This window comes from Corvus hawaiiensis, chromosome 5 (assembly GCF_020740725.1).
Source record: "Corvus hawaiiensis isolate bCorHaw1 chromosome 5, bCorHaw1.pri.cur, whole genome shotgun sequence".
Classification (NCBI taxonomy): Eukaryota; Metazoa; Chordata; class Aves; order Passeriformes; family Corvidae; genus Corvus; species Corvus hawaiiensis.
The window spans coordinates 71,973,091-71,999,281 of NC_063217.1; the positions used below are offsets into that span (position 1 = coordinate 71,973,091).

Genomic DNA, 26,191 nt, shown 5'->3' on the forward strand with positions numbered 1-26,191 from the left:
AAAATCTTATAAAATTCTCTTGCTAGATTAGCAATATGCAAATAGCTAGTGCTGAACTTGAAAAAAATTTGCGTTTTTCCATGATTTGCATGGAACACTTGCTAAACAGTCAGCATCCCTCCCCCAGCTACCACATCAGCTAGCCTGCACTTTTTCAGTGCATATTCCTAAAATGAACAAATCACAAACCCTGTTAAAACTTTGCTTTATGAGACATAACCCCAGTTTTTCCCCCTGAAGGACAGGATACTTGAGTGCTGCAGCACAAAGAGAAGCAGAACTTTAAGTGGCATGCTGAAGACACAGTTTCATTTATAAAACTGTAAAAACTAAGATGAGGGCTGTGAGGAAAGGATGCTGAATCATAAATAGTAACAGAAGTTCTTCTGTCCTAACTTTACTATTGTATCCTTTATGACATTGCAGGGAAAACAATGCAGGGAGTAATACAATAATGTTTACTTGTAGCATTGGCAGTCTCTACTGTGCACAGTATTAATGTTGTTTTATTGAAATAATTTTGTAATTTTTAACAGTTTGACTGACAGTGTTGGGGTTTGGGGGAATTTCCCAGAAGTACGTGGGCTGCAGTAGTAAAGTCCCATTATCTGTGCACAGCTCAGGAAGGCATCGTTCCCAAGCTCGATGTCGGGCTTTGGCAGTGAGTGATCTGTCCTGGTGCATGCAGGAGCTCAATGTCAGGCTAGGCCAGATCAGAATAAAGTAAATTAGAATTTCCTTAAGAAAGGGGATTTCTGTCTTATCTATAGAACTGAAACTAGGGGAAAATGTTTTAGTATTTCCTGACCTTTTCCCCCTTCCCTTCAAAACACTACAGTATTAGGTTGACTTACAGCATTCTGAAAAACTTAATATTTTGCTCTTTAAAACTATCCTTATCATGCCCGAAACAGAAGATAACTTGGTTTGGTTTTATTAAAATCCCTTCTGAACTTTTTACACTGTAGCTATTCTTCCCAAATGAGTCATACAATAACCATTCCCAGTTTGTAGTCAGTTCTCTAAAGAAGCAGAAGAAAAAAGAAACAACTTCCTTTTAAGGGAATGAGACCTGTTTGTAAAGATAAACCTCTTTCTATTTCTATTTGAAGACATTCTCCATAACCCAAGAATTGATAGCTATAAAAACACTATCTACTTTATTTGGACTACAAAAACAGTCCTAGCTATAGAACATTGTTTAATGTTAGCCTAAAGCATCTGTATATACACTCACATGTAGGGGCATTGTTGAAACGACACATGCAACATGTCAAACGAGCAGCAAGTTTACCAGAAATCTGTAAGAAACAGCTTGAAAACTGTTTGATTTCCTTTTATTTAATAGTTTTAAATAAATTAGTTTAAACAAATGAGTTTTTAATATTTATGTGAAGTGAAAACAGTTCAGGAGTATGTAATTGTATAAGTAAGCTAACAGCAATTTCTATTAAAGTGCTCTGCAATTCCCAAAAGGAATGCTTGAATGCTAGAGAATTCACATGCTCTTAGGATATGGGAAAATATCTACGTGCCATAATTCGCTGTGACAATCTCTGTAACCTCTGTAACCTCTGAAAGCCGCTGTTTTTTTAAAAGCAGTTTTGTTGTACTACTCAATTTCTGTCTGTAGAAGCTGTAACAGGTATTTAAGTGTCCTCACTGGGCATTTTGTTCTCAGACTGTGGGCCTGCCAAGCTTATTCCATTAGCCCTGCAACCAGCAAATACCAGTTTATCTAGTACCACATGAAAAAAGATTGAAACATTAAAAAACTTGGGATTACTTGGGGTGTTTTCCCCCTTGGGGGTGGGATCACTTTGCAATCCAGGATATCCAGAAATGGATTTGAATTTTAATGAAAGCTGAAACTCTAGTAAGAACCAGATTCCAGTAGCTGGTACCGTAAGGAAAGTTGCATTTGTCATGAGACTCACAATAGGTTTTTTGAAGTTGGGCAGATAGTCACAGTTATTTTACAGGGATTCTTTAAGATATCTGGCTATAGGTACATTCTTTTCAAGATATTAATTTTTAAAGTGTAAAATGTGTGATTGCATGCAAATTAAAATATCACTGGATCTGTTACTTATATAGGAAGGTAAGAATAGAGTTATAAATTAATTAAAGGCTGAAGAGGAAAAAACCCTGATATTAATTCAGACACTTAAGCAGAGATGAATTGTTTAAGTTGTATTGCCATCCATTTAGCTCTGAACCCCTGACACTATAGTTTATTAGAGAGGTGGAGACAACAGAATCCTTTGTAACAGGTATTTATATTACCAGAGGAGCTACAGCAGACTTTTTCTGTGTTGTTAAATTAATCAAAAGCAGCAGGGGAGCGTCCTTGAATTACAATGGTTGCATTATTCAGAAACTGTAAAGATTGAATTTTTAAGGAAATCCAAAAGGCATGGAGCCTGGGAAGGAGCCAATTGGTTTTTATTTTAATGCTGCCGTTTTTGACAATTCTTAATATAAGAAGTTGGAGTATTGTTTCAAGCAGATCTTTGGCATACACTTTCTATGATTTTATTTAATTTTCTTCCTCTGAATTATTATTTTTATGTACTAACACAAACATAATATGGCATCTCTCACCCCAAGTAGATCCTGAAGTACTTTCATGATCTTTTCCCAAGATCTGTGCCAGCTTTAAGACATTTGCTAAGTCAAGGATGCAGTTCCATACACAGAAGGCTGCAGCCCACACATTCATGAAAAGCATCAATCCTATAGCAAGAGCAGCCCTGTGTATTCCTTCTGGGAGCTAAAGTAACATTTTCCTAACAAACCTTTCACAGAGGAAAGGGATGCAGGGTAACTGATGCCATTAGATCATAGGCATGAGTTGGAAGTTTAGTTTAAAATATTTTTTAGAAGTGAAATTCCTGCAGAGGGTCAGAACCCCCAAGTGCACATTTCTTGCCAGGATCACTGAGGGACGGACTCGGCAGGGAATGGCCACGTGCTGAATACACAGCGTTGACTTTCTGCAACATTGGTTCTGTCAAGGAGGAAGGGCCTTGGAAAATATCACCATTTGAAGTGGTATTATTTATGTTGAGGCACAGCTTTTATTTTTAGCATGGATGTAATTTTTATAAATCCATACTGCTAAATATGACAGATAAATATCACTGATGTTGCTGATTCCCTCAGATGAGTGGGGATGAAACCTAGGACAAAATTCCTACTTGCTTAATCAGTTTAAATTAAATCCTGGTTTCTTCCAAGACTATAAATAATAGAAATAAGGATTAAGAAAGATAACGGAAAAATACTATGAGACTAAGATAAAAAATATTTTCAAATCTTAGTCAGATGTTAGAAAATAATGTTTTAAAGAATTTCCTAAAAATAACAACAAAGGAAACAAGCACATGCAAATGAACAAGATAATCTCAACTGTATCAAGCATCTGGAAAATATAAGTGCACATGAAAGAGCTTCTCATTTTAAGGATTTAATTTAATCACTCATAATGCTCAAGAAAATTAACATGTGGCTATAAAATACCTGCTTGCCATCAGATTTCACCCCAACATGGTCATAGAAAGATTTCAGATAGCCCTAGTTGTTTTACTCTAGGATAGCAGCATTCCTTTTCTTTTTGTGTGGCTACTGTTGCTCCAACTTTGCTCCAAGATATCCTGCATATTTTTCAACTATTAAATGATGCATCCGACTTGGCTGCATTGTTGTGGAACCTCCAAGTAACCTTGGAAAGTATAAATCCTAAAATGTGCCAGATCCTCATAATTTTATTTTTAGAGTGAACACTGCATAGGAAGGCAAGAAACAACTGGATCTTGTACCAAGAGGCACCTTTTGTAAGTACTTCTGAAAGGAAGAATGTGGCAGCTAAAAACCCAAAATCCTCCATGTAGGATTTCCCTATGGAAAGTGCATCAACTCCCAACAAAGGTCAAATACCAGCTTTAAAACAGGAGACAAAAGCAGAAGAGGAAATGGACATCACTGCCTTCTCCTCTCATATGCACTGTGCTGCTTTCAGAGTTTATTTGTGAAAGTAAAAGCAGGCTGAAGAAACATCTGGCAATATGACAGCATGGCACTCATGGGTGATTTTTCAAAAGAGTGTCAGAAAGGTCCTGGTAATGTCAAAGTCAGCCCTGATCTGCAGCATTTTTCCAAATGCCAAGCACCAAACAAAGGGAGTAGAGGCCAGGCGGAGCTTGTGAAGGCACAGGTAAAAAGTGAGAAGACATATTTGTGATTTGGTTCCATAATTTTGTATTTGTTTCCTGAGCAAGTGCTTCCCTACAATTCAAATTACTATATACATTAATAATTGATGGGTTGTGTAGCTCCTTATCTCATAGCACTGATTTTAGCTGTTTAAGAAACCCTTATAGTCAAACACAGTTTTCAGCACACTGGTGATGTAAGGAGTCATTTAAAAAATGACTGAAGATCAGGAGTGACATTTTAAGCAACAGAATAGGAATGTAAACATGTACAGTGCTCTTTTTCACCTGAAAGAATATACACTGACTCAGATTGCCTCAGAAGACTTTGCTGACACCTCTTACTAATATAATTTTGAGGGAAAGTTCTTATTATATGAACTGCTAGTATCTCCTCAAGTTTCTCTGGGAAGCACACTTTTTAAGGATTATGTAGTCTTTAAAAAGGTGTCACAGGTCAGCACCTCCATAAATTAAATTCAGTGTTAGAATCAGTGTCAAGTTTCCTTTACTCTTTATTATTTTGCCCTGAAACTTACCTTTTTTTTATTAACTTTTACAATTAATTCAAAAAACACAGCGAAAGCAGTTTAATGTCACTGCGTCAGAGAGTATTGTACCTTCTTTTAGCATGGAAGAAACGAGTCAATACCAGCCAAGTGCAGCTGTGTCAGGATCTCTATTTGAGATACTGGTTTAGGGTGTGACTGTGTTAAAATGATGGACAAACTAGAGGTACACCAGTCCTGTGTGAGCCAAGTCAAATGGCCAAAAGGAAACCCAAGCACATGAAAATATCACCTGGCCTGAGAGCATCTTGCAAATGTAAAACTGAAGAAATCCACAAAAGTCCCAAGAAAACTTTTAAATGAAACTAAACCCACTTGGGCCTAAGTGTAATTTTTGCTTTAAGTGTCATACAGATATAACATGAGGTTATGTGAATCCCCATAGGTGAACACAACTTTCTGTATTACTACAGACCTCTAAAATCAGAGAGGACTTCCTAGCATATCATTTCTTCTCAAAATTGTCTGATGGAAAGCTATTGGAAGAAGCTTTTTAGTTGGATATCAGAAAAGAGAGGCACTGCATGGGGCTGAGGCAGTAGATAACTCCTACAGCTGTCAATCACTGTGTCTGCATCCGGCACATTTGATCCAGTCACTGAAATAAATCGTGTTCCTTGCTCTTGATGGAACACACTTGGATACAAACATGGAACAATGAGTATTTTCCAATCTTTAAAAAAGTATTTGGGTCTAGAGCAGAAAAAGGTTTTGGGGAAAGATTTGGTTTGCCCCTCATTTTTGGTGAGCTCGATTGCTATGCCGTTGCCTGTGGCAACACCCGAAACACCCGAGAAGAAAGCATTTTCCATAAGAGGAAGGCTTCCTTCCCAGCCTTTTCAGTTTCAGCTGATAATGCTAAAACATTATCCTGTTTCTGCCTGTCTATTTTTATCCCAGGGCCCAGCAGCTGATGAACCATGCCAGGGTTTAATTCTTCAGTGCTGGATGATGCAGGAATCCAGAGGCCTGAATTCAAGTCTGATTTTAACAGGTCAGTGCATCTTTAGTTTTTGCCTGAGTCAATTAGCAGCCAATATCAATTTGTGCTAATTCCCAATCTCTGCAACTTTTCCAGGCCTCTTATGCAAATCAGGCCTGGAAGCAAACAAGCAGTGAGTGACCCAGAAGGCTGGTGGGGCTGGGCACTATTGTTCTCAGGCCATGCATTTCAGTGCTCTGTTTGTTCATAGTGTAACTCTAAAAAAATGACAGGCCACAGCCGTAACTACCTCCTCAGGCTTAATTATTGTAGCCTTTGTACTGTTCTTGCCAGTGTAGAAAAAGAGGCATTCATGGGCCTCTCACTACATTTAGATTCATTGCATTGTTTCTTACTGTTCCTGTAAATATAGAGGAAGAAGACTGAATCTAGAATGATAAGAGGATTTAAAGTCAAACCCTTTCCATAGTCACAAATTGTGCCATGAAATACTTTGGTAACATTATCCTGGGGATCTGGAAAATGACTTAAGAATGTAGCACATTTAGGAGCTGCATCAGGGTCCTTCAAATGAAGATTCAATCATGAAAAATTTAGTTAGATCACACCTGTACTGATGTGTTAATTTAAAACTATTTGAGTGAAAATGGGCTTAAGCCGCAAAACTCAGGTAGATTTCCAACACCATAGGTGGTGAATGATGCAGTGTTGGATTCGGTGTGCTTCATGGGAGTCCATTCTTCATCAAATTAGTAAAATGAAGATCTAATGTTACAGACTGAAGTCATGACTAAAAGTGAGGGCAGAGAAAGGATAATGAGGAATTTATTAGAAACACTATTTTAATATAGTTCAAAATTTGATTTAAATTGGATACAAGCCCTGGGAGAGTTCTTACACCTCCAGGGCTCCCAGCCCTGTCTGCTCAGGCTGTCATATTGGGCTGGAAGAAAGCAAGGTTTGAGATAATATTTTTTATACTCTTTTTAATTATTATTTCACTGCATGTAATCAATAGTTGTGTGTAATATTACTATTTAATGTTCATAATATGGTGTCAAATAGGTGCAGAAATATTTTTGTTTTCTCTTTAAAGGATTACAACTGCCTCTTTCTTCTAAAGTACCACTGAAATATTTTTTAGTCAGGTTTTTTCTAAGATCAAAATTTGTCCTAACTATAGCGTTATGAAACCACAAGTCAAATCCTAGTACAAATTTATGGAGCCCTCCTTAAGGGGATTACATTCTATTTGTGTGCAGGGAATAGTAAGTAGAAGTGAAAGAACGATTTGGAATTACTAATTTGATGTTATGATTTTGATTAATTGATATTCTGTGATTCTTGACTTGGTTTATATACAAGTTTTCCTGAGGGCATTAATTCTACACTTTAAAATTATGTGGTCTGAGGGGAGCTGAGCTGAATGATACTTTCAGCTTCAGTAAGAAAACATTAAGCCTTTGAACTAAAATTTCTCCAAGGCAGAACTGTCTTTACGTTCACTCACCTGTGATTTTGGGGACTGTGAAGAGCACCATCTAGTGATAATCAATAATGTCAGTATTGTGAAAAGGTGATTATTTAGACTGGACATAAAGGCACACCACTAACTCATTTGCCAAAGGGACTGGGAGGCTCCACAGGAAAGAGTGTCCTAGTTGTGATTTTCAAATGTCAAGTACCTTCCTTCAGATGCCCCCAAAAATGCACAATGCATCCAAAGATGGACTTTGACTAACAGTATGGATACCATGAGATAACAACTTTAATACTAAAATTCTGTTTCAAAAGCTAATTATGTAATCTTACTATGTATTCTATAATGCAACTCTCCACTTTCATGAATGGCTTATTTTATACAGATCAGCATAATATACTTATTCCACTGATGGAAAATTTAGGTGAAACACTTCTAATTTCCTGGGTATCCCTTTTTTTTTTTTTTGGAAAGCCAACCATTCTGAAACTTTGGTCTTTTTTTCTATGAAGGATGTCTAACAGCTGCTCCTTCATAAGGATCTTAGGCATTAAATAGTATCACATGTTGGAATTTGCTTAAAACATCCATGCTTAATGATAGTTTTTCCTAATTTTAAGGATTTTGCAAGCGAGTCTTACACTATCCAACCTGCAAGTATTATTTCAGCATGAAGAAAGCTCATTATGAATATATGATAATATAGAAAGCTATTTATCCCTTTCAGATTACTTCCATATGCATCCTCTGTAATTAAATCAGTGCCTTATGGCAGCTGGCCTTTGAAGTGATCTCTGCAAAATAGGAAAATGTAATTTGTGGAACAAAATGCTGATCACTCTATTCCAGCCACATCTGTTAAGCTCTAGTAGTTCAGAGATTTCTGTGCTCAGAGAGTTCATGAAAGCAGAAAGTTTCCTGTATTTCTTTCAGTCCAAAGGAAATCCAATGGAAGTGGTGGACACTATTCTAACCAAATAACAAGGTTTGAAGTCAGAGGCATTCTTGCCCACAATTTTCAGTGAATTCACTGAAACTGATGTTTAAGTAAGTAGCTGTAATTGTGTATTTAAATAAAAGTACTACAGAGAGAACAATAAGATAAAGCAGAGCAAGAATTCCTGGCAGAAAAGACAAGGATTGAGAGAGATAAATAGAGAGATGACTGTTTCAGTGGTGGTGGATGAATAAAGCTGTTAGAACTCATGATGTGATTCCCCTTGATAGCAGCACATCTTGGAAATACCTTCTGTTACACAGGTACAGACAACCATTGCAGTTACTGTTGCACAATTCCACACAGAGATGCTTTTCTTGTAGATGAAAAGCAGGACCCTTAGAGCCTTTCCAATGGAATGCCAGTTAAACTGTTGGAGATACATACATACAAGATGGGTGTGCCAAGGAGTTACTGACTTGTCCAGCCACAGCTGCGCCTGCTGAAAAGGTTGTCACCCCCAGCTGCCTGGCACTCCTCTCCCTTTCCTCCTTCCTTTCCTAACCCAGGGGTTTCTACACTTCAAATCTGACAGATAAACTGCTCGTAGGACTGTTGCCTGAGCTGACAGGCAAAATGAGGTGAGTTAGCAAAGCCCTGAAATCTAAATTGTTTAGGAAATACCGTTCAGCCAACACAGGTCTGTCTGTTTGCAGAGTTGAAGAAAGCAAGAGGGCAGTTACAAGGAGTGCCTTCAACCAGTAAACATTTGCGGCTGAGGGATATGCCCACTGTCTAAATTTCTTCCTCAGCTTACATCGATACAGTATCAGTCCTTAAATAAATGAGCTCTGGTTTCTCGTACTGTCAGTCTACGCTGTACTATTAGTGATCATTTCTTTCTCTTACAAATAAGCAGTCTGAAATGTCTTCAGGTCAAGTGAGTATCTTCGTTCTCACCTAGACGTCCAAGACAGCTTGGAAATGAAATGTACTGTTGCCAAATAATTTGAATGAAAGTTACATTATATAACAGTGTTATCACAATACCCCAAAGTCTAAGGTGGTTTTTTGTTCCTTAGAAAGGAATGACTTCTGCTAGACACAGAAACCTGTACTAAATAGATCCATAGCAAAATCTGCTACACCCTTCCCAATGAGGATTTTTATTCATGATATCTGTTTCTAATTAAATAACTGCACTATATTATACATACTAAGGCCCAATCCTTTGCCCTTTGAAGTCAATGGCAAAGCTCCCATTGAGTTCATGGGGAAAAAAAAAGTAACTCCTCTGTTAAGGCTTCCTTTAGTGCAATTTCAACTGTTAGGTTTTTAAAACCACCTCTTTTTTTTGCCACCTTTGCCTTCAGACAAAAAGCTGTTGCTGGTATTCCTGTATTAGGTAGAGAGTACTAGGAAGGGCAAATTTAGTCTTATTAAATTATGTTCCCCTGTAATTCTGTTTGCTTTTCTTTCTGTTATTGTAAAGTGCCACACCGGACATATGGTGTCTTACATTTTTTTTTTTTTTAAACTTTCTGGTAATTCAATATTGCAGCAAAAATTTATGCCATACGTGGCATGTTTATGCTATAGAGAACATATCAAATGAAACCAACAGTATAGAACACTACAGTTTATCTGCTTTCTTCATAGTTTTGACCCATCACCAGTTCATCTGCTAATGAACTGTAATATAAAACATGCCTTCAAAACCCAAAGCAACCAGTTTCCTAAATAGGACCATATTTCTAAAATATACGTACAAAAAGGCAAGTTTATAAAATAATGATTCCACAGCTACTCAGTCCAGGATTACATAACTCTTTTGAAGCAAAAGGTTACCCATGCATTCAGTGCCCAGTCCCAGATGTAGGAAGGAGATGTAAAACAAAGAAGGAGACTTAAAGGATTCAAAATATATTTCTATAAAGTAGAACGACAACTTGCATACAGTTTCCCTGCTAGACAAGAGAGGGACAGTCTGTGCTGTCTCCAGGACTGCAGCATGGTAGAGAGCTCAGGGTCTAAAGCTGTTGTCTCTGGCGAGCTTAGAGCCAGATTTTTGTTAGAATTTACCTTCCCCATAGGCAACAAATAAGGCAGCCACTTTTCACTGGTTTTGCTCTTCACTGACAGCAAGGTGCTGTGATGTTTTGAAGATTTTTGGCCTTCATGCTCAACACCAGGTTGTATTGGCAGGTAATTAAAACACAGCACTTTGATTTTGGTGCACACTGAAGTGTTCCAGTCTAAGTGTGCATTAGTCTCATCCTAACATTCCCACTGACTATGGCCTACAGATTCTAATGAAACAGTGCCGATGGGAAAAATTACAGAAAAAGAAATGCACTGTGTAACTTGTGTACATTGGGTTTGAAATTTAAAACCTTCAAGCTGATATCCAGGGTTTTTTTTACTGCCAGTTTTGTTCCAGCCAATGAACAGTGCTCCTGAATACTGGTTGCAATCTAAATGTTATCATTTTTGTCCATAGCTAATTCCGTGCACGCAATTACTCCTCCTAAAGCTGAAGCTATCTCTGCTAATCCATCTCATTTTATAGAGTGCTAAGCACTTAACTTATGAAATATGGTCCCTTATAGTAATTTCTGCTCTAAATATTTCTGCTGCAAATAGGAAGAACACTGAGTTCTGCATTTGAAAGAAAACCCTTCTGTGATATGCATAAATCATAAATTGTTAGCTGTGTCCTCTCAAACAATCTGACACAATCCTAGAGGAGTCTGTAAATAACATTTCCTGTTGTGATATTTTAATGTGAACTTGGCCAGAAGTCTTACTATTACATTCACATTCACAATAAGAATGCAATGGCAGAAAATACAGAACAATGACAAGTAATAATGTCTTGCAGTGTAATTTAAATGTTTCCAGCAAAGAAACTACAAAATGAAGCAAAGCTCTATACAAAGCAGCTAATCTAATTTAGTAGGAATACACTGTTTGGTTTTTTTAGTTTGTTTAGTTTAAATCAGTGTGAATTATGGTGTTCATTCTATTCCATTGAAAACTTGCCTAGTGTGAGAGTTGGAAAAGCATCAGTTGGAAATAAGCAGAAACGAATAATACCATGTATCCAAAACATGCTTGTGTTTGCCTAAATACTGTAGGAAGCGTGCCAAAAGCAGTTTGGTATGTAGTCCTGTATATCCAAAACAGGGTATACACTCATGTGCTTGTTCAGCGGGCAGCTTTTAAACAACTAGATGGGACTCCAGTACTAAACGTTTCCACTGGCACAATTGCTGGAATGCAAAAGTTTGAAAGTAGGGAACACAGAGCCCTAACCTTTAGAAGAACATGTAAACCTTTGGTGGTTAAGGTGTATGAATATTTTTTCTTCATTACTTTTCTAACTAGCACTTGCAGATTTTTCAGAACAGTTATTTACCAGTGGTCTATTTTAGCTAGATTTGGGGAACCTTACTTTGTTCCTCTATTTTGCAAAATAAATTAAATTAACCTCCATAAAGCCCAGCATCTTCCAGTCTGTCAATGGAAGTTTTATAAGTTACTTAAATAAAAGCTGAATTATGTCATCTAAACACATCCAAAAATGTATTGGTTATTTAATTGGGTCAAGGCTTGTAACACAGTCAAAATCCTCTCCAGAAAAGATAGATAAACCCACAACTTTCCACATAACTCCTTGTGTAAAAGAATATGTAAATATGCCTTATGGGGTTTTCTGAATATCAGCAAATACCAGCTGTGTCAGATGGTCTGAAGGGTGAATTTGAGAATAAGAGTCTGTCCAGGCTGCAGAAACAAACTATGTTTGGAAATGTATTAGCCAGCAAATTTAAACAAACAGTTTTAAATACAGGCCAAGTAAGGCAAGTTGTGTTTAAAATCATGTAGGTTGACTCTAAACTCCCCTCCTTTGCTGCCAAAGTTCAACCAGCATGTTTTAAACATGGCTTGTTCTGCTGATTGCTATTGCATAAAGTTGAGTTCAAATCCTGCTTGAAATGTCAAGTGATAAAAACAAGGCAGTATCAGCAGGGTCGTGTCAGCGCAGTGCTGAGCCTTCATCCAGCACACTGAGAACTGCAATTCCAAACAGTGGTGGAGAGGAAAATCCTGCTTTTATTAACCTCATTTACCTGCCTGCAAGTGTAAGCATTTGCCAGGGATGACAATGTAAGAGCATGATAACAACTTTAAAATGTTTCCTTAAGCCCAGCAGCTGTGATGTCTTTCGTGGATAGACCAACTGTTTGCTAATATATACATTACACATATGTATGTGACTGTGATGTGCTTTGCCTTACCTCAGGATCCAAAGCATATCTGCACTAACATGTCTCACCCCGTTTTTTTTTTTTCTGCTAGACAAAGTGTAGAGGTCAGCTTGATGAGAACCTCTTGGGGTATGTGTCAAGTATTTTGGATAAATGCAGAGAAAAAGCCAAACTACCACAACACAGCCCGCCTCCGTTTACATCCAGTATTAAGTAATCATGTTCAGACACCACTTTTCACACTGTTGGTTCAGGTTGTTCACAAGTCTTTGAGTTTCACTTTCTGTTTCAAGTTCCAGTGAATCCAAAATGATGAAACTGAGACTTGAAATCTGAGCACGTTGATGGACAAGGGCACCAGTCTAAAATGACCACGCAGCCATTTGTCTCATGTCATTACCAAGCCAAAGGTAAAGCTACAATTTGGGAAGCAGCAGCAGAAGCCTCCTTGCAAGCATCTGTTCAGTTTTACTTTTAGGATACTAATCTGAACTTCCTTTGAAGTGCTTATACATCTGAATCATGCAACTTGCCTCCCTTAAGTATTAGAACTATTTGGTTAAGTTCCCAAACTTAAATTACCAAGACTTTGACAGATACAAACAAAGAGTTCATCAAATTATGTTTGGTGCAGGTAACAAATATGCTGAGAATAATGTACCTCTCCTGCAAAGATAGTTTAATAGTCACATTGCAGTTGAATATAAATCTAAATCATCTATAGGACAACTCCATTAAATTACCAGTTGTAAAAGAGATGCTTCTTAAAGGATATAACTTCACTGTATATAACATAGTTATAACAAACTATGTTCATAGTTCATTGTTAAGTATTAATAGAAGAAATCACAGGACTTTCTTTCAAATGCTATTCAGAAAACCAGCCATTATTTTTTATGTATTTTAAATTAAAAACTGCAAATATATTTTCAAGAAAAAACCCACAATGATATTAATAAAAAAATATTCTTTCATATATCCCATGGTAAAATGGAAAGGACATCATGTGTTGCTTTGCTTTTATATATTTTATATATATATATATATATATTTATATATATATATATTTTTTTAATATATTTATATATTTGAATTCTTATCCTTCTAGGGTCACTGCTACACTGAGATTTCCCATCTCCTGCTTTGGGACAGCCATCCTACAGGCCAGCACTGACACAATTTAGTGAAGGGATGCACATAACCACTGTTTTCCTTAGCTTTGGACTCATGATTAAACTTTTTTTTTAAAATAACATCCATTTATTAGATAACCTTCTTAGCACATATGTCTTTGGGCATAGTATTTAAAATATTTCCTTTTAAAGCCCTTCTGTTATATTGGGACAGTATATAGAACATGCAAATTTTTTTAAACTGAAAAGAAGTTGTTATGAAGTATTTGCAACATTACTGGACTTCACGAAGTAAGTTGGTGTACACAGCCAGGGTTTAGAGGAGGAGAGTTGTTAAACACTTTTTATGTTTTTACAGAAAATGAGTCAAATTTATGTTTTGAATAAGGGTTTTAAATGGACAAACAGAATGATACTTTCTCGTACTTTAGAAAAATCCATTTGTTGCAATCTCACTCTAACTAAAGTTACTGAAAAGTCTTGAATCTAATTTAGTGGTTGTAAAATTATTTGCTGATGGAAATTGTCTATTTTATCTGCAAAAGTGCTTGTGAAAAAGTACCAAGATAGTTTTTGGTAAAAGGTTTGTCTTTATCTCTCCATTAACACTTTGCATGGTAATGGAAGAAAATAATTTATACTGCAGGCAAAACTCTCATGGATTTCTGTGGGAATGCTATTTGAATATATGCTTTAGGAGTTAGGCAGTGGGGGGGATGGTTTACATATTCTTTATAAATTTAATAAAACTATTTTAAAAGGCACAAAACAAACTGGTAAAAGCTGCTTCTGGCAGTGAACTGCAGTGACTTATTCCATCAGCTTTAAAAACAATATGTTTCCTTTATCAGAGAGTAGGTAAGTGTGAATTTGGGAATTTTATGTCCTGACATATTTTAATGGATTATCTCATTTCCCTCCATTTCACATCCATCTCCCCTTTAGATGTGTATCACAATCACTTCTCCACTCATGACCAGAGACTGAGTGCCCTTCCCTCTGCTCTAACAAAGGTAAGCAGCCCTGCTGAAGCCTTCACTTCCATTTACAGGAAAACAAACTTGTACCAGTGGTTTTCTTTCTAAAAATACATATTGTTATTTTTCTAAATGTGGGTATATTTTCCTGGGGATTTTCCCGTTAGAAGTAAGGCACAACTGTTCCTGTGTATATCAAGTCCCAACTTTAGTCCTAAAACAGAACCCAGACTTAAGTGCCCCAGTCTAGGATGCAAATATGAAAAAACCCCACCGTCCTTGAATAGGCCATTATCAGGAAAACTAAAGTTTAGTCAGAATCTTGTGTTCAAACTGCTGTGCTCTTTACTTTTGGTTTTATGTAATCAAGGCCACTTGCCTTTTACCGTTACTTACAATTTTTTAAAGTTCTAGCTACAAGTTTTCACTAGATGGCAGGAGTCCACTGCCATCTGTTATCAGAGGCTTTACTTGCACAGCAACAGTTGCCTAACGGTAGGGAAAAAAGTGAACACGTTCAAGTTTTGCAAAATATAGAAAAAACAAATAAAAAACTCAACAGGAATGAGAAAAATTATTCAGACCTTCAATAAATCATAGTTCTGTTACTGGATATGGTTAATACGATAGGCTGGAAATAAGTGAAAAGAATCGTGAAAGATGTTCTTTTCTTGACAGAGGAGCTAAAAGGACCTTCTCTTACAAAATGAGGTAGATTTATAGTTTCTGCTGTTTGTGAAAAAATGAACAAATCCAGTAAATTAAAGTTAACTAATTAATAACTAACTAATTGACAGCTTGAGAAAGTTACAGCTTAAATACTAAACTGCTGATCTAAAATACTGTATCAAAGTAAAGCCAAAACACTCAGTGTACTGCATTACCAAGATACTAAAAGGAGATAAGATACATTTTAAACTTTCTCCCTCAGTTTAACAAGGCAGAGTTCATGGGATGATGATCAATCCCAGTACCGTTTCAGCCAGTGGTATTTTGCTGAGCTCAGAGCTCTGGACAAAATTTGTCCCTCTTGCCTAGGAGAACAGAATGCAGCTCCATACAGTTACATAAGCCTTAATGACTGTGACAAATCTTCATTGTTGCACCAGGGGAGAAGCTGTTGCCCTGGAGTGAGCCCTGATTTTTAACAAAACTGCTTTTGAAATATTATTTTTGCACGTTGGGGCTACCAGTTCCTATTTTTAATTTATTGTCAATAAATTTATAATTCTACTGTGTGTCTTGCCCTCCTTCTATACGTGCAGATAATTTATAAAGTGTCCAGTAATTTTCAGTGTTGCTCATGAATTATAAGAGGGAACGTTTGGCATCTATTAAAGCTGCTTCTAAGACTGGATAACTTTCCAAAACCAGAGATAAGTCAGTGTAATGCTTTGCAGGATTCCCAAAATAGTAAGAACATTTTCTCATGATAAAGCTGTATTTATTCTATGACCAGAGTAGAAAAACTATCATAAATAGATGACTGAAGCAGCATTTCCTAATATGAGATTGAGTTTTGCGTTGTGCCGAGTGCACTCAAAGCCACAGAGCAAAGCAAACAGGAGCTGAAAGGCACACATCATGTCACAAGTGAAACACTCAGCATTTAACGAAACTTTGGCAACGCTTGCAAGCTACCAAAAAGTAATAATCCCATCCTATTGAAACCAACAGAATCAGCACCTGTAGAATCTCTGCAAAACATGCTAGCGAATTCAAACAAGCGTCGCAACAAGATCCACACCAACCATTTCCCTGGAAGCAGGATGGATTTAAACAAAGTGGTGCTGTCACCCGTGTCCACAAAACTGCAACAACATCTTTCTGTCGTGCTCCTACCTTGGCGATTTGCAGAGGCTGCTTCTGCTCCTTGCCCCCTTGCAGCCTGAAGCCCCACGGCGCCCCTCCGCTCATAGCAATGCAGAGATAATCCCCTGTGCCCATTTTCCTGGTGCAGTTGGGCAGCATTCACATAAAGGACAACATAAAAAACTTGGCTTGCAGATGTTCAGCGAGCTGGAGATTCGTCTGCCGGGCAGAGCTGGAAACCCAGAGCACCACACTGTTGCTGCTGCTGTGTACTGCACGAGCAAATGTAGTCATTGAGGGGAATGGAAGAGCTCCCTCGGACGGAGGGCACAGCCCACTGTTTCGTCAGATTCCGATGCTCAGCCCACCTTCAAAGTAAAGTAAGTGAACTTGAGGGAATGCACACAAAGACACTCGGCCATGAGGCAGGGAAGGCTGGCTTTAAACACGACTCTCCTGACAGCTAAATCAAAACAACAGCAAAAAGAAGTGTACATTTCCCTGTGACAATTTGGGAAATAAGTTTACTTTAGTAAATGATGCCAGACGTTTTAAACTCTGATTTACCCATTTCTTGTATTTTTACTCCAAACAAAGCAAGCAGAATCTCAAATGAAACAAACTTGTTGATGCACGTACATCCTCAGAATAACTGACACATTTAGATTGAACTGGCTTTAGGATTTTCATCTCTACTCTGCATGCACTTTATGCAGCACTGCAGGCATGTAAGCAAAAAAAAAAAAAAAAAAAAAGGGGAAAAAAGCTTTATAATTTCCTTGTCTTGGAATTGCTTCTTTTTCTAGTTCTCTCTAACCTCAGTATAGTTTAACGTGCACTGCTATTTAGCAATTACCTGAGTTACTATTGGACCCTAATAAGACCTGTTCTTAAGCAGTCCTTTGCCTTTCCTACCAGAGAGGGGAAGAGAGTTAGTGAAGTGAAGTATCAGATCCCTCTACAGATGCTATCAATGGATGATTTGCATTGTGTCATTAAAGGGGAACCTTACTATAAGCACAAAAAAAAAAAAAAAAAATTCATTGAGGTGGTTTAAGAGTTGACAGTTCTTTGGCAGAGGATGAATATTCCCCTAGCTGAGTGTTAACAACTGGCAGCATGAACTCCTACTCACCTCAGACCGAAGTCTGGTAGCCTGCCTTAAATCACACTGCATTTTGAATTAAGCTGGTTCTAAAGGAGAATGTTCAGCAGCTGGGCCAGAAACATCTTTAATGTCTGAACTGGTTTCTGAAAGAAACACCTCTTGCTTTGAGACCCAGGGTACTGGGGCATCAGATTCTCACAGCATAAATTCACTGAGGTCCCTCTACGAAGTGTTTCCACTTGGTTGGTTCTAAGCAGTCAGAGATGTCGTGGCAACAGGAAACACTCTTCATTTAAATTGCATTACTTTGCATCTAAGTAGCAGGTAACCACTGAGGCTTTAAACCTATCCAGTGCATCTGTCAATTAAGTGACCCCTGGAGTGATGCTTCAAAGGCAAAATACCAAGGTAGAGACAGGATCTTCTGTTAAACTGAAATATTCTGGCTGGAAAAAGTAGACAGGGTTTTAGGAGCTTGAGTCCTTCATTAGTCCTCTAAGACACTAAGGCAACACAAAGCCTGGGTGAAGACAAGATCCCTAGTCAAACAGAGGAAAATGTCATTCTCTCAATAACAGGATTTAGTAGGAGGAAGAGTGCTTGCTTTATTGACTACAAGTCAACAGCTCTGGAGAAGCAAAACAAGCACAGGTTGACATATAATTAAATACTTAAGGAAAACACTATCAGAGAAGCCATAAGGGAATGGCCTTCAGAGGGACTTTGCTAGACAACCTTTGAGTGCAGACACCTCATTTGAAATAGTTCAAGGTGGCTAACTGGTTATTATCTCCTGCAATGTTGATATGTTGCTGTAGCAGACAGATTTTTAATCTTTCCCTAGGCAGAATCTTGCTTTAGACAAAATTCTCTCCCTTTTACCTAATAATGCAAGTTTTTATAGATTTTATGGCAATAAAATTCTTCCATATATAGCTGCAACAAATGCTCTGTGACACTCTGTTAAATACAAAAATTAAACATTTTGTGTTAGGAGAATGTATCACAGAATTATCAGCCCTTCAAACGTCACAACTTGGTGATGAAATGCTTAATTACTGTTAGGGTGTTTTGAGCTTGTATTAGTCTCTTATGATTTTGGTAAAAAGGAATAATCAAATCCGATCTCTGTTTCTGAACTCCATGTGCCTATTGCAGAAAACAAATTAAAGAGAATCACCCCTGCATTAGGATGGTCATATACGTGGTGGGAATTTGTACTGGATACAGATGCTTCTATCACTTTTGACCATATGACTGAACTGTATGAAGTATTAGAACAGAACAACCTTGATTAGTTATTGCTCAGCTGAAAGAATGACCAGTCAGAACACCAGGATCTGATTGGTTTTGGTGTATGACAAAGCTTTGGGGATATTTAAACCTGGTACATTTAAAGTGATATAGGACTCTTTGCTTGAACTGACAAGAGCTGTGGTCCTGACAGGAGAGAAAAAACCAGGAGAAATGGCTTTTATCTAGTCAGCTTGTTGAGGGATTTTTACAATAACAATTCCAAACAAGTTGCGCCTTCCCTCTAAGGAATAATTTCTTGTTTGCTCTGCAGATAGGAAACCATTTGAAGTCTGTAACTAAACTATTCCCGTGATGGGAAGACCCAAAGTTTCCTATGTCTTAATCTCACAAAGAAAATTCCATAGGCATTTACAATTCCCATTTGCCCTATATGAATTTCTTAAATGCTTATCTGGCAGCATGTTTTGCTCTTTAATACTACTCATATCCTTTCGTACACTCTTGCCTCCTTTGGGATTTCTAAATGCTGGTCCGAGACTGGACATCAAGATAAAAGTGGAGTCAGTCATGGGGTTTATGATTTTTTGGTCTCTCTAATTTCTAGAGCTCAAATAAATTGCATCAATTCTGAGATTATTTTCAAACTACACTGAAAAGTCTCAAGCTAATATCAACTACAGCCATTTAACCACTGCTACCATCTCCATTGTTCCACTAAAATCTAAAGATCCAGTTCTAGGCAACAAGTGATAAAACTTCAGTGTCACCAAAAAATCCTATGGGCTGGGAAAATGACAAATGGCAGAACTCACTCAACATCTGTCTGCGCCCAAATACAGGGAAAGCTTTGGCTTTAATCTGATCTTGTATGATGAGATCTGTATTAAAAGATTTCCAGGTCAAACCTCCCCTTGCTCATCTCCTTTCAAGAACAGCCAGTCAAAAAACCCAGCATACTAGCCTTGATGAGCTGTGATAAGGTAGGAATAGCCATACTTGTAGAATAGCCAAAGTGAGACCATCTGTCCTGAAATGTTGTCTCTGATAGCAGATGGAAAGTGGAACATGGAAAATGGTGCATTTCTTTCCTCAGGCAGCTTCCGCTCAAAGACTTCCTCAGCTGGATGTGGCAGCTCTGTACTTTGTAACAGGAATTTCTCTTCCATGTACTTTCATGTGTTGTTTCCTCTTGAGCCCACATAACTTTTAGTATCTTTAGCTTAGTGCAGGAAGTCATCCCTAACTAAATAGTGACATAAAGAATCACTTTCTCTGCCTTGAATCTGGATCCTACAGATTCATTTGATGTCCCCTGGTTCATGGATCGGGGAAACTGTGACCAAGCAATCTCCAGGCACACTTCCCAGGCACTGATTTTACAGACCCATCTTCTTTCAAACAGAGAATAGAATAATTAGTCATCCTTTATAGAGGAGCTATCTTGCACCTTTCATTCTCCTCATTTTCTTTTTCTACATCCTCTATAGTTCTAAGTCCTTTTTGAAATGAGGGTCTGCAACACCACACAGGCTTCAGACAGCAGACAAAGCTGGGATTTATGCAATAACATGATGTTATCTATTTTGTTCTCTAGTTGCTAAACCAAACACTACTAACACCAATTTTTGCTTTTTCAGACACTGCTGAGTTAATATGTTCCTGGAATTATCTTTCAAAATTTTAAATCTTGTCTGATGCTGCTTAGTTCAAAGCCCATAGTTTTATATGTGAATTAATGGTTTTTTCCCCAATGTGTAGCACCTTATACTTCTAAGCCATGTTATGGTATGGCTGCTTAGTTTTCTTAAAAGCCTTTGGTGAAGGAATTTGTAGAAAGCCTTTTGTAAATCCAAGATCAATCAGATCACCCTTATCCACGTGTTTTTTGATCCCCTCAAAGAACTGCCTTATGTGAGGCAGGACTTCCTTTTATGAAAACCTTTTTAACTCTTCCCAGATAAGTCATATTTATCCAGATGTCCACTGTTCCATATTACAGCTTCCACCTCTTTGTTTTGGATAGATATCAGGCTGACAGGCTTCTTGTTTTCTGAGTCTCTTGGAACACTTCAGTTAAAAAATGGCACTCTCTAATCTCAGTAATGGTCAGCTATTTCAGCCTTGAATTCCTTTAAAGCTCTGTGTGGTCTTGGTGACCACTTCTTAGGTTTTTTTGCCTCATCTGCTGCCACTTGTCCATATATTTTCTTGTCGTACTGTAATAATAATTTATCATACTGAACAGTTTTACTACAAGTGGATTTATCTAAAATCTAATTTAAATCAAGTATTTCTGCAGCTGATTTCAGAAGACATCCTCCAAATGTGAGAAGAAAGAAGACATACGTTTGTCTTTTCATCCAGCAATAAAAGCAAAGCTTTCATTTCACCTACAGTTTCCTGCAGTAGTATCGTAGGTCTGTGGATTCTTTAAAAATGCAAACATTTCCACCCATTCCTTAGTAATGAGGAAGAGACAGAGAGAAAGGGGATATCACGATCTCTAATTTATGGGCAGCATTTTACTGCTGTAAGTACCCAGATGGTCTGACTTCCTTCTTTTTCTGCATTTCTTTTTTTTTTTATGTCTGTTCTTCTCCACATTAAAATCAACATAAGCTAGTCCCCTAATAATACCTATTTTAACAGCTTTCTAGTAGATTTAACTGTATCATCTGTAATCAATTTAACAAACTACCCAATTTATTGTAGAATGTGATTTTAGCCAAATGGGAGAATCAGCGGGGGGGGGGGGGGGAAGGAAAAAAATGCTAGTGCTTATTTGTTTGGTGGGTTCTTTGTGGGGTTTTCTTTGTTTGGTTTGGTTTGTTTTGTTAATTACATGGAAAAAAACCCTCACTTATAAATATATAGCTGGTTTAATGGAACAAAAGATAAAATCACAGCCATGCCACTAAAGAAATCACGACACACAGTCTCTTCCAAATGAAGGGAAGATGACCTCTTCCAATATATCCCTTCAAGTGATTTTTTTTAAAGTGGCTTCTGCAAGCTGGGCAATGCCAGGTGCCTCAGCACATGTTATTTTCCCAAATCATTGCCTAGTAACATACCTTGTTTCATAGTCCTACAATTCAGTAGTTACATAAGGTAAAAACAAATTTTGAAGGCGAATCTAAACATCATTTTCCCCAAACCTTACAGAAGTAGAAGAACACATTTCTGCTTAATTGCTACCCTTAAGTTTTGTTCCCCTGCCTCAAGAAGCAACAAGGAACAGAGACACATGGAAAAGATTTAATTTTCAAAAGAAGTATAAAATGACAAAGTGAATTAAATATACTGACGGAAGGTTCAAATGGATGGCTCCAACTAACATCCATTAAAGCTGATTCTCTTCATCTTTTCCCATCAAAATTCTCTTGTCCTACAAGACAAATTAATAAAATCCAGATGTTTGAATCGTATGAGGAACTTTGCAGTGCACTGCCAGTTAAGAGGATTTGCTCACTGAAAGTACAGACATTGAGTGGCAAAGGTACCAAAACCAGTAATACCAAGTTCTTAGTGAAAAGAAATTAAACATACAGGTCATATATAATTCTTAGCTACCTTTAAGGCCAGACAGGAAAACTCTTCTCACACTCATAGGAGGCATGATGAGCAGTTCCTCACCATTAAAGTAAAAGCTTTTAATTTTAATCCCTAATGTGGATTATGAGGCAAGGTACTGTGTCATGGGTTGGAATTTTAGAAGTAGTTCTACTTTCTTGTTTTTTTCCCCAGCTTCAAGATTGGCAAATGAAGTGTAGTGGAAGAAGCAGAGAAATGTACAGGAGGGTATTTCTCAGCATTTAGGTTGCTGAGTGTCATCCTACATTAGGAATGTTGGATTTATTGTGAGGAAAAAAAAACCCAAATAAACGGGCAAAAAGAAGCCACATTCCTCCAAAACACAGAAGCAATGTTGTTAGCATTGAGCATTGCTGAATTATACCAGAGTAAATAGAAATGTGTGTAGGGAATGTAACTACAATACAACATGTTAGAAGATAGATTAATGAGCAGCTCTCAAAGCATGTACATATCACAAGCCCTCTGCAGCCAAAGACCTGCACCATTAAATACAAGACATAAAAATGTATGGATAACTCAAAGAGATAAGAATTTGAGGAAGAGATCTCTCATGTCTTTTTGGTGTTTGCTCTACCTGTTCCTACTACAGCCAGTCTCAGATAATCAGGAAATACTTTCCTAAACTGGCTGAAGAGAAGTAAACTCCTTTTCCTTCCTGGACTTCTTGGACAAAAATCTTTTGAGGTTTTCCTTTACAAAATGACAAGGATTTCAGATTGCATCCAAAAACTAATACACCAAATAGCTACAAGATTTTATTGTGAGAAAAAGTAAAACACATTCACTGCAAGGTTTATGAGCATGGAAAAAAATTTTGTGACACTGGAATTACTACCTGTTTCTTGTTAATCTAAAAGTAAGGTTTTGGGCTAGAATTCACGTTTCCAGGTGTCATTTCACTGCTGGTTTTACTTATTCCTGTGTTTTAGCAAGCAAGAACTAATTTACTCTTGGGACTTGGAAAGACTCTTAGGTGTCTATTTCCCTTTCATTTTGATTCCTAGGAGATGGGATGACTACATTTTTGGCTTCAGTTGATGGAAAAATACTGATAAAAGCCTCTAAAGTAAAATGAAAACTATTTATGTATAATTTTCTTTCTGTTTTTGGCAGGGAGATGCTGCATCACATTCTTCCTAACAGAACCTGTGGGAATCAAAATTGATCTTTCCCAAAGCTTGGAAGAGCCATGAATGGAACATGCATGTAAGTAATGCAAGCAGGTGTTCCACTTTCCTCACCTCTGACCTAATGCTTCATCCTGCTCTTTGAATTGTCATTTAAAGGTGTCAGTTAAGTAACACAACACCTTTTATCCATCTGTTCATCTTAGACAGTCAGATTTTATGATCTTCCCTCTTGCTGTTGAAAGAACATTTCATGCCAACTTGTTGGGCCAAAGAAATACACCATGCTAAACTCTCCTCTGATGTACTGCAGTGAAATTAATCAAGAGTAACCGTATCATATTCAGTTAGAAAATATATTTTAATCATAGCTGAGATATGGATTAGGCCCAAATAATCTACTAGATTTTGAAATGATGGCTTAATGTGGAACATAAGATTGAACACGAAAATTTGAAATTAGTCTGATAAATACTCACCTGCATCAGATTTCATCTTTTAAATTTTGTTTCCTGTTAGCAAGTGTAGAGGTGATTAACTCCTCTTGACTTGTTGCTTTGAAAGAGCTCAATTACATGCATGGCTGCAGTCCAGCATAAAATCAACTATTTTTGCATTGCAGTTTAAAGCAGGTATTGTTTGTTACTTGGAAGGCTCCTAAGAATGAATTTTTCCATCCTGAAAACAAGAACAGGAGAAACAGAGAACAACTGAGTTATAGTGCGGTATGGGTCTTGGGAAGTTCGGGTTCTGTTTTTACACTTGAAAACTCTCATTTTTTGGTCTGGGCCTGGAAAATGGGAGAAATAGCTGCTGTATATACAGTGAAACCTTGAGAAATATAAAAACTTCTGAAATTCTCTGATTGTAGTTTGATAGTTTGAGTCCTTCTGGAGTATCCTTTTCTTCCCTCTTTCCTCTGTATTACAAAATAAGCTGTAAGGTTTGTGAAGCAGTTTCTAACACTCACTTTACAACTACAGTGAAGTATTTTGCTCGGCATCTGCCCCAGTGGGTCTGATGTTGGTGGTTTCAACTACAGCATTTGGCAAAAGGACAGGGCATAAAAAGTTGCCTTGGCATCAAGTTCTGCCTGCAAAAGGCAAACAGCATTGCTCACTCAGCCTCTGAATGGTTCTGGTTAAGCTTTACCAGAGAAGCAGAGGTGACACAACCAGGACCTCCCTGCACGAAATCTTACCCCCACCCAAATAACTGCAATAGATTAAAAAGCAATCCAGCTATCTTCATTCCTGGCAATAGGAACAAGAATTCCAACTCTTTGATAACCAATTCCTTTCCAAGCGGAGCACATTATACTGGAAAAATCCGCCCTCCAAAAACACCTTGATACTTAACCCCTGCTGATCCTGCAGCCTTGCCTGTTGCTCTGCATCTTCTTGCCAGGAACCAGTTTCCAGACTTCTCAGCTCCTTCTGCCTTTGGTACAGGCCTCTGCTTTTGGTGCTCGTGTACTGTGTAGCTGGCCTTGACATGGATCTGCCTGTTTTCCAGACAACTGCTCATGTCTGCAAACACTGAACAAGTGTTTTATGTGCCTCCACAGTGCAAATCTACCATGCATGTTGTGACAGCAAGCATGAAATAGAATTTTGCTCCTACTCTTAAGTTTAATGCCAGCTGCATCTCCTATCCTTTTGTTGCTTCTATGATGTAAAAATAACATGATGGATTTTTTTAAAAATTAATTCTGATCTTTATTTTTTGTTGATCATGGGGAAGGCATCAAATGCTTTATTCTAAAGGTATCCAAATAGCACAAACCCAGTATTTTGAAAAATAGTTTGTAATCAAGACTGATATTTTTACAAGTAACAGAGATTCTTTTCTTGTATGTAAATTTTTCCATGCCCAGGTAGAAGATTTTTTACTTCTACATTAATGGTAGAATAAAGCAGAAGCACAGTCAGTGTGAGTAAGAACAAACATAGGAGTATTTGCTTCTTAAGTAACTTAATCAAATAGCCAGTTTATTATGAAGTATTAACTCAGTCACTCTTTTTTAATGATAGTAAGTTTATTTGAGTACTGCTCTATAGCAAGACTCCACTAATACATCAGAAATTATAAACACAAGCAGGAAACATAAAATGAAAGCCTATGTAAACAAAGCTGCTTCAGATGCTTTTGAATGTAAAAGTGAAATATATCAATGTTTGAGAAATTCCATACATTCAGCAAGCAAACACAGAAAGGATCATTTTAACTTTCTGCTGTCCTTTCTCAGACTGGTGGCCTAATGTTTATTCACAGTGCTTTATAAGTGATACATTATTCATCAGAATATAATTAGACCTCATCTTTGTTTTCATGTTACAGTTCATTATGTAGCAATTACAGCAGGATAATCAAGTCTTGGGGTTTTTTTTTGTTAAGAACAGGTAGTGCAATCTTCCACTCTCATGCATCTTAGACAGCAGTAAATGAGTTAAAAAGATAATTGAAATTCCCCAACTGAAACATCACAGCAGTTTTCTCAGAACACATCTATCTCCTGTAAATGTTCTGGATGAAGTTGCCAGAATGTTGATTTAATTAGAAAACCAAAATAGCAACAATCAGGGAGAGTAAGCAGAGGAGTCTCACAATTTGCAGATATTGGGAAATCCAGAGGCTTGAACTAGCCAGAAAGTACTTTTTTTGGAGAAAGCAGCCACAGCCATTTTTTAAAAGAACCTTTGCTTTTGTAACGTGTGGCTTGCATAGAACTTACCACATGTGGACCATAAAGCATTTTATAAAAAT

At 37.4% G+C, this 26,191-nt stretch overlaps 2 protein-coding genes across 3 annotated transcripts in view; one reads left to right on the top strand and one right to left on the bottom strand.

Annotated features, from left to right (window-relative positions):
• SYNPO2 (synaptopodin 2) overlaps positions 1-16,605 on the bottom strand; it is a 78,904-nt gene extending 62,299 nt beyond the window's left edge. The window contains exon 1 of one of the 2 annotated variants that reach the window (XM_048304759.1): positions 16,367-16,604. In XM_048304759.1, coding sequence (XP_048160716.1) covers positions 16,367-16,495 — 129 coding nt within the window. In that variant the 5' untranslated portion in view covers positions 16,496-16,604. Of the gene's footprint in view, positions 1-16,366 lie in introns of both variants that reach the window. The other variant, XM_048304760.1, reaches the window with a different exon arrangement.
• A 25-nt stretch (positions 16,606-16,630) lies between these two features.
• SEC24D (SEC24 homolog D, COPII coat complex component) overlaps positions 16,631-26,191 on the top strand; it is a 57,257-nt gene continuing 47,696 nt past the window's right edge. The window contains exons 1-2 of the mRNA XM_048304764.1: positions 16,631-16,716; positions 23,412-23,504. The gene's annotated coding sequence lies outside the window, so the exon portion shown is untranslated. The remainder of the gene's footprint in view (positions 16,717-23,411; positions 23,505-26,191) is intronic.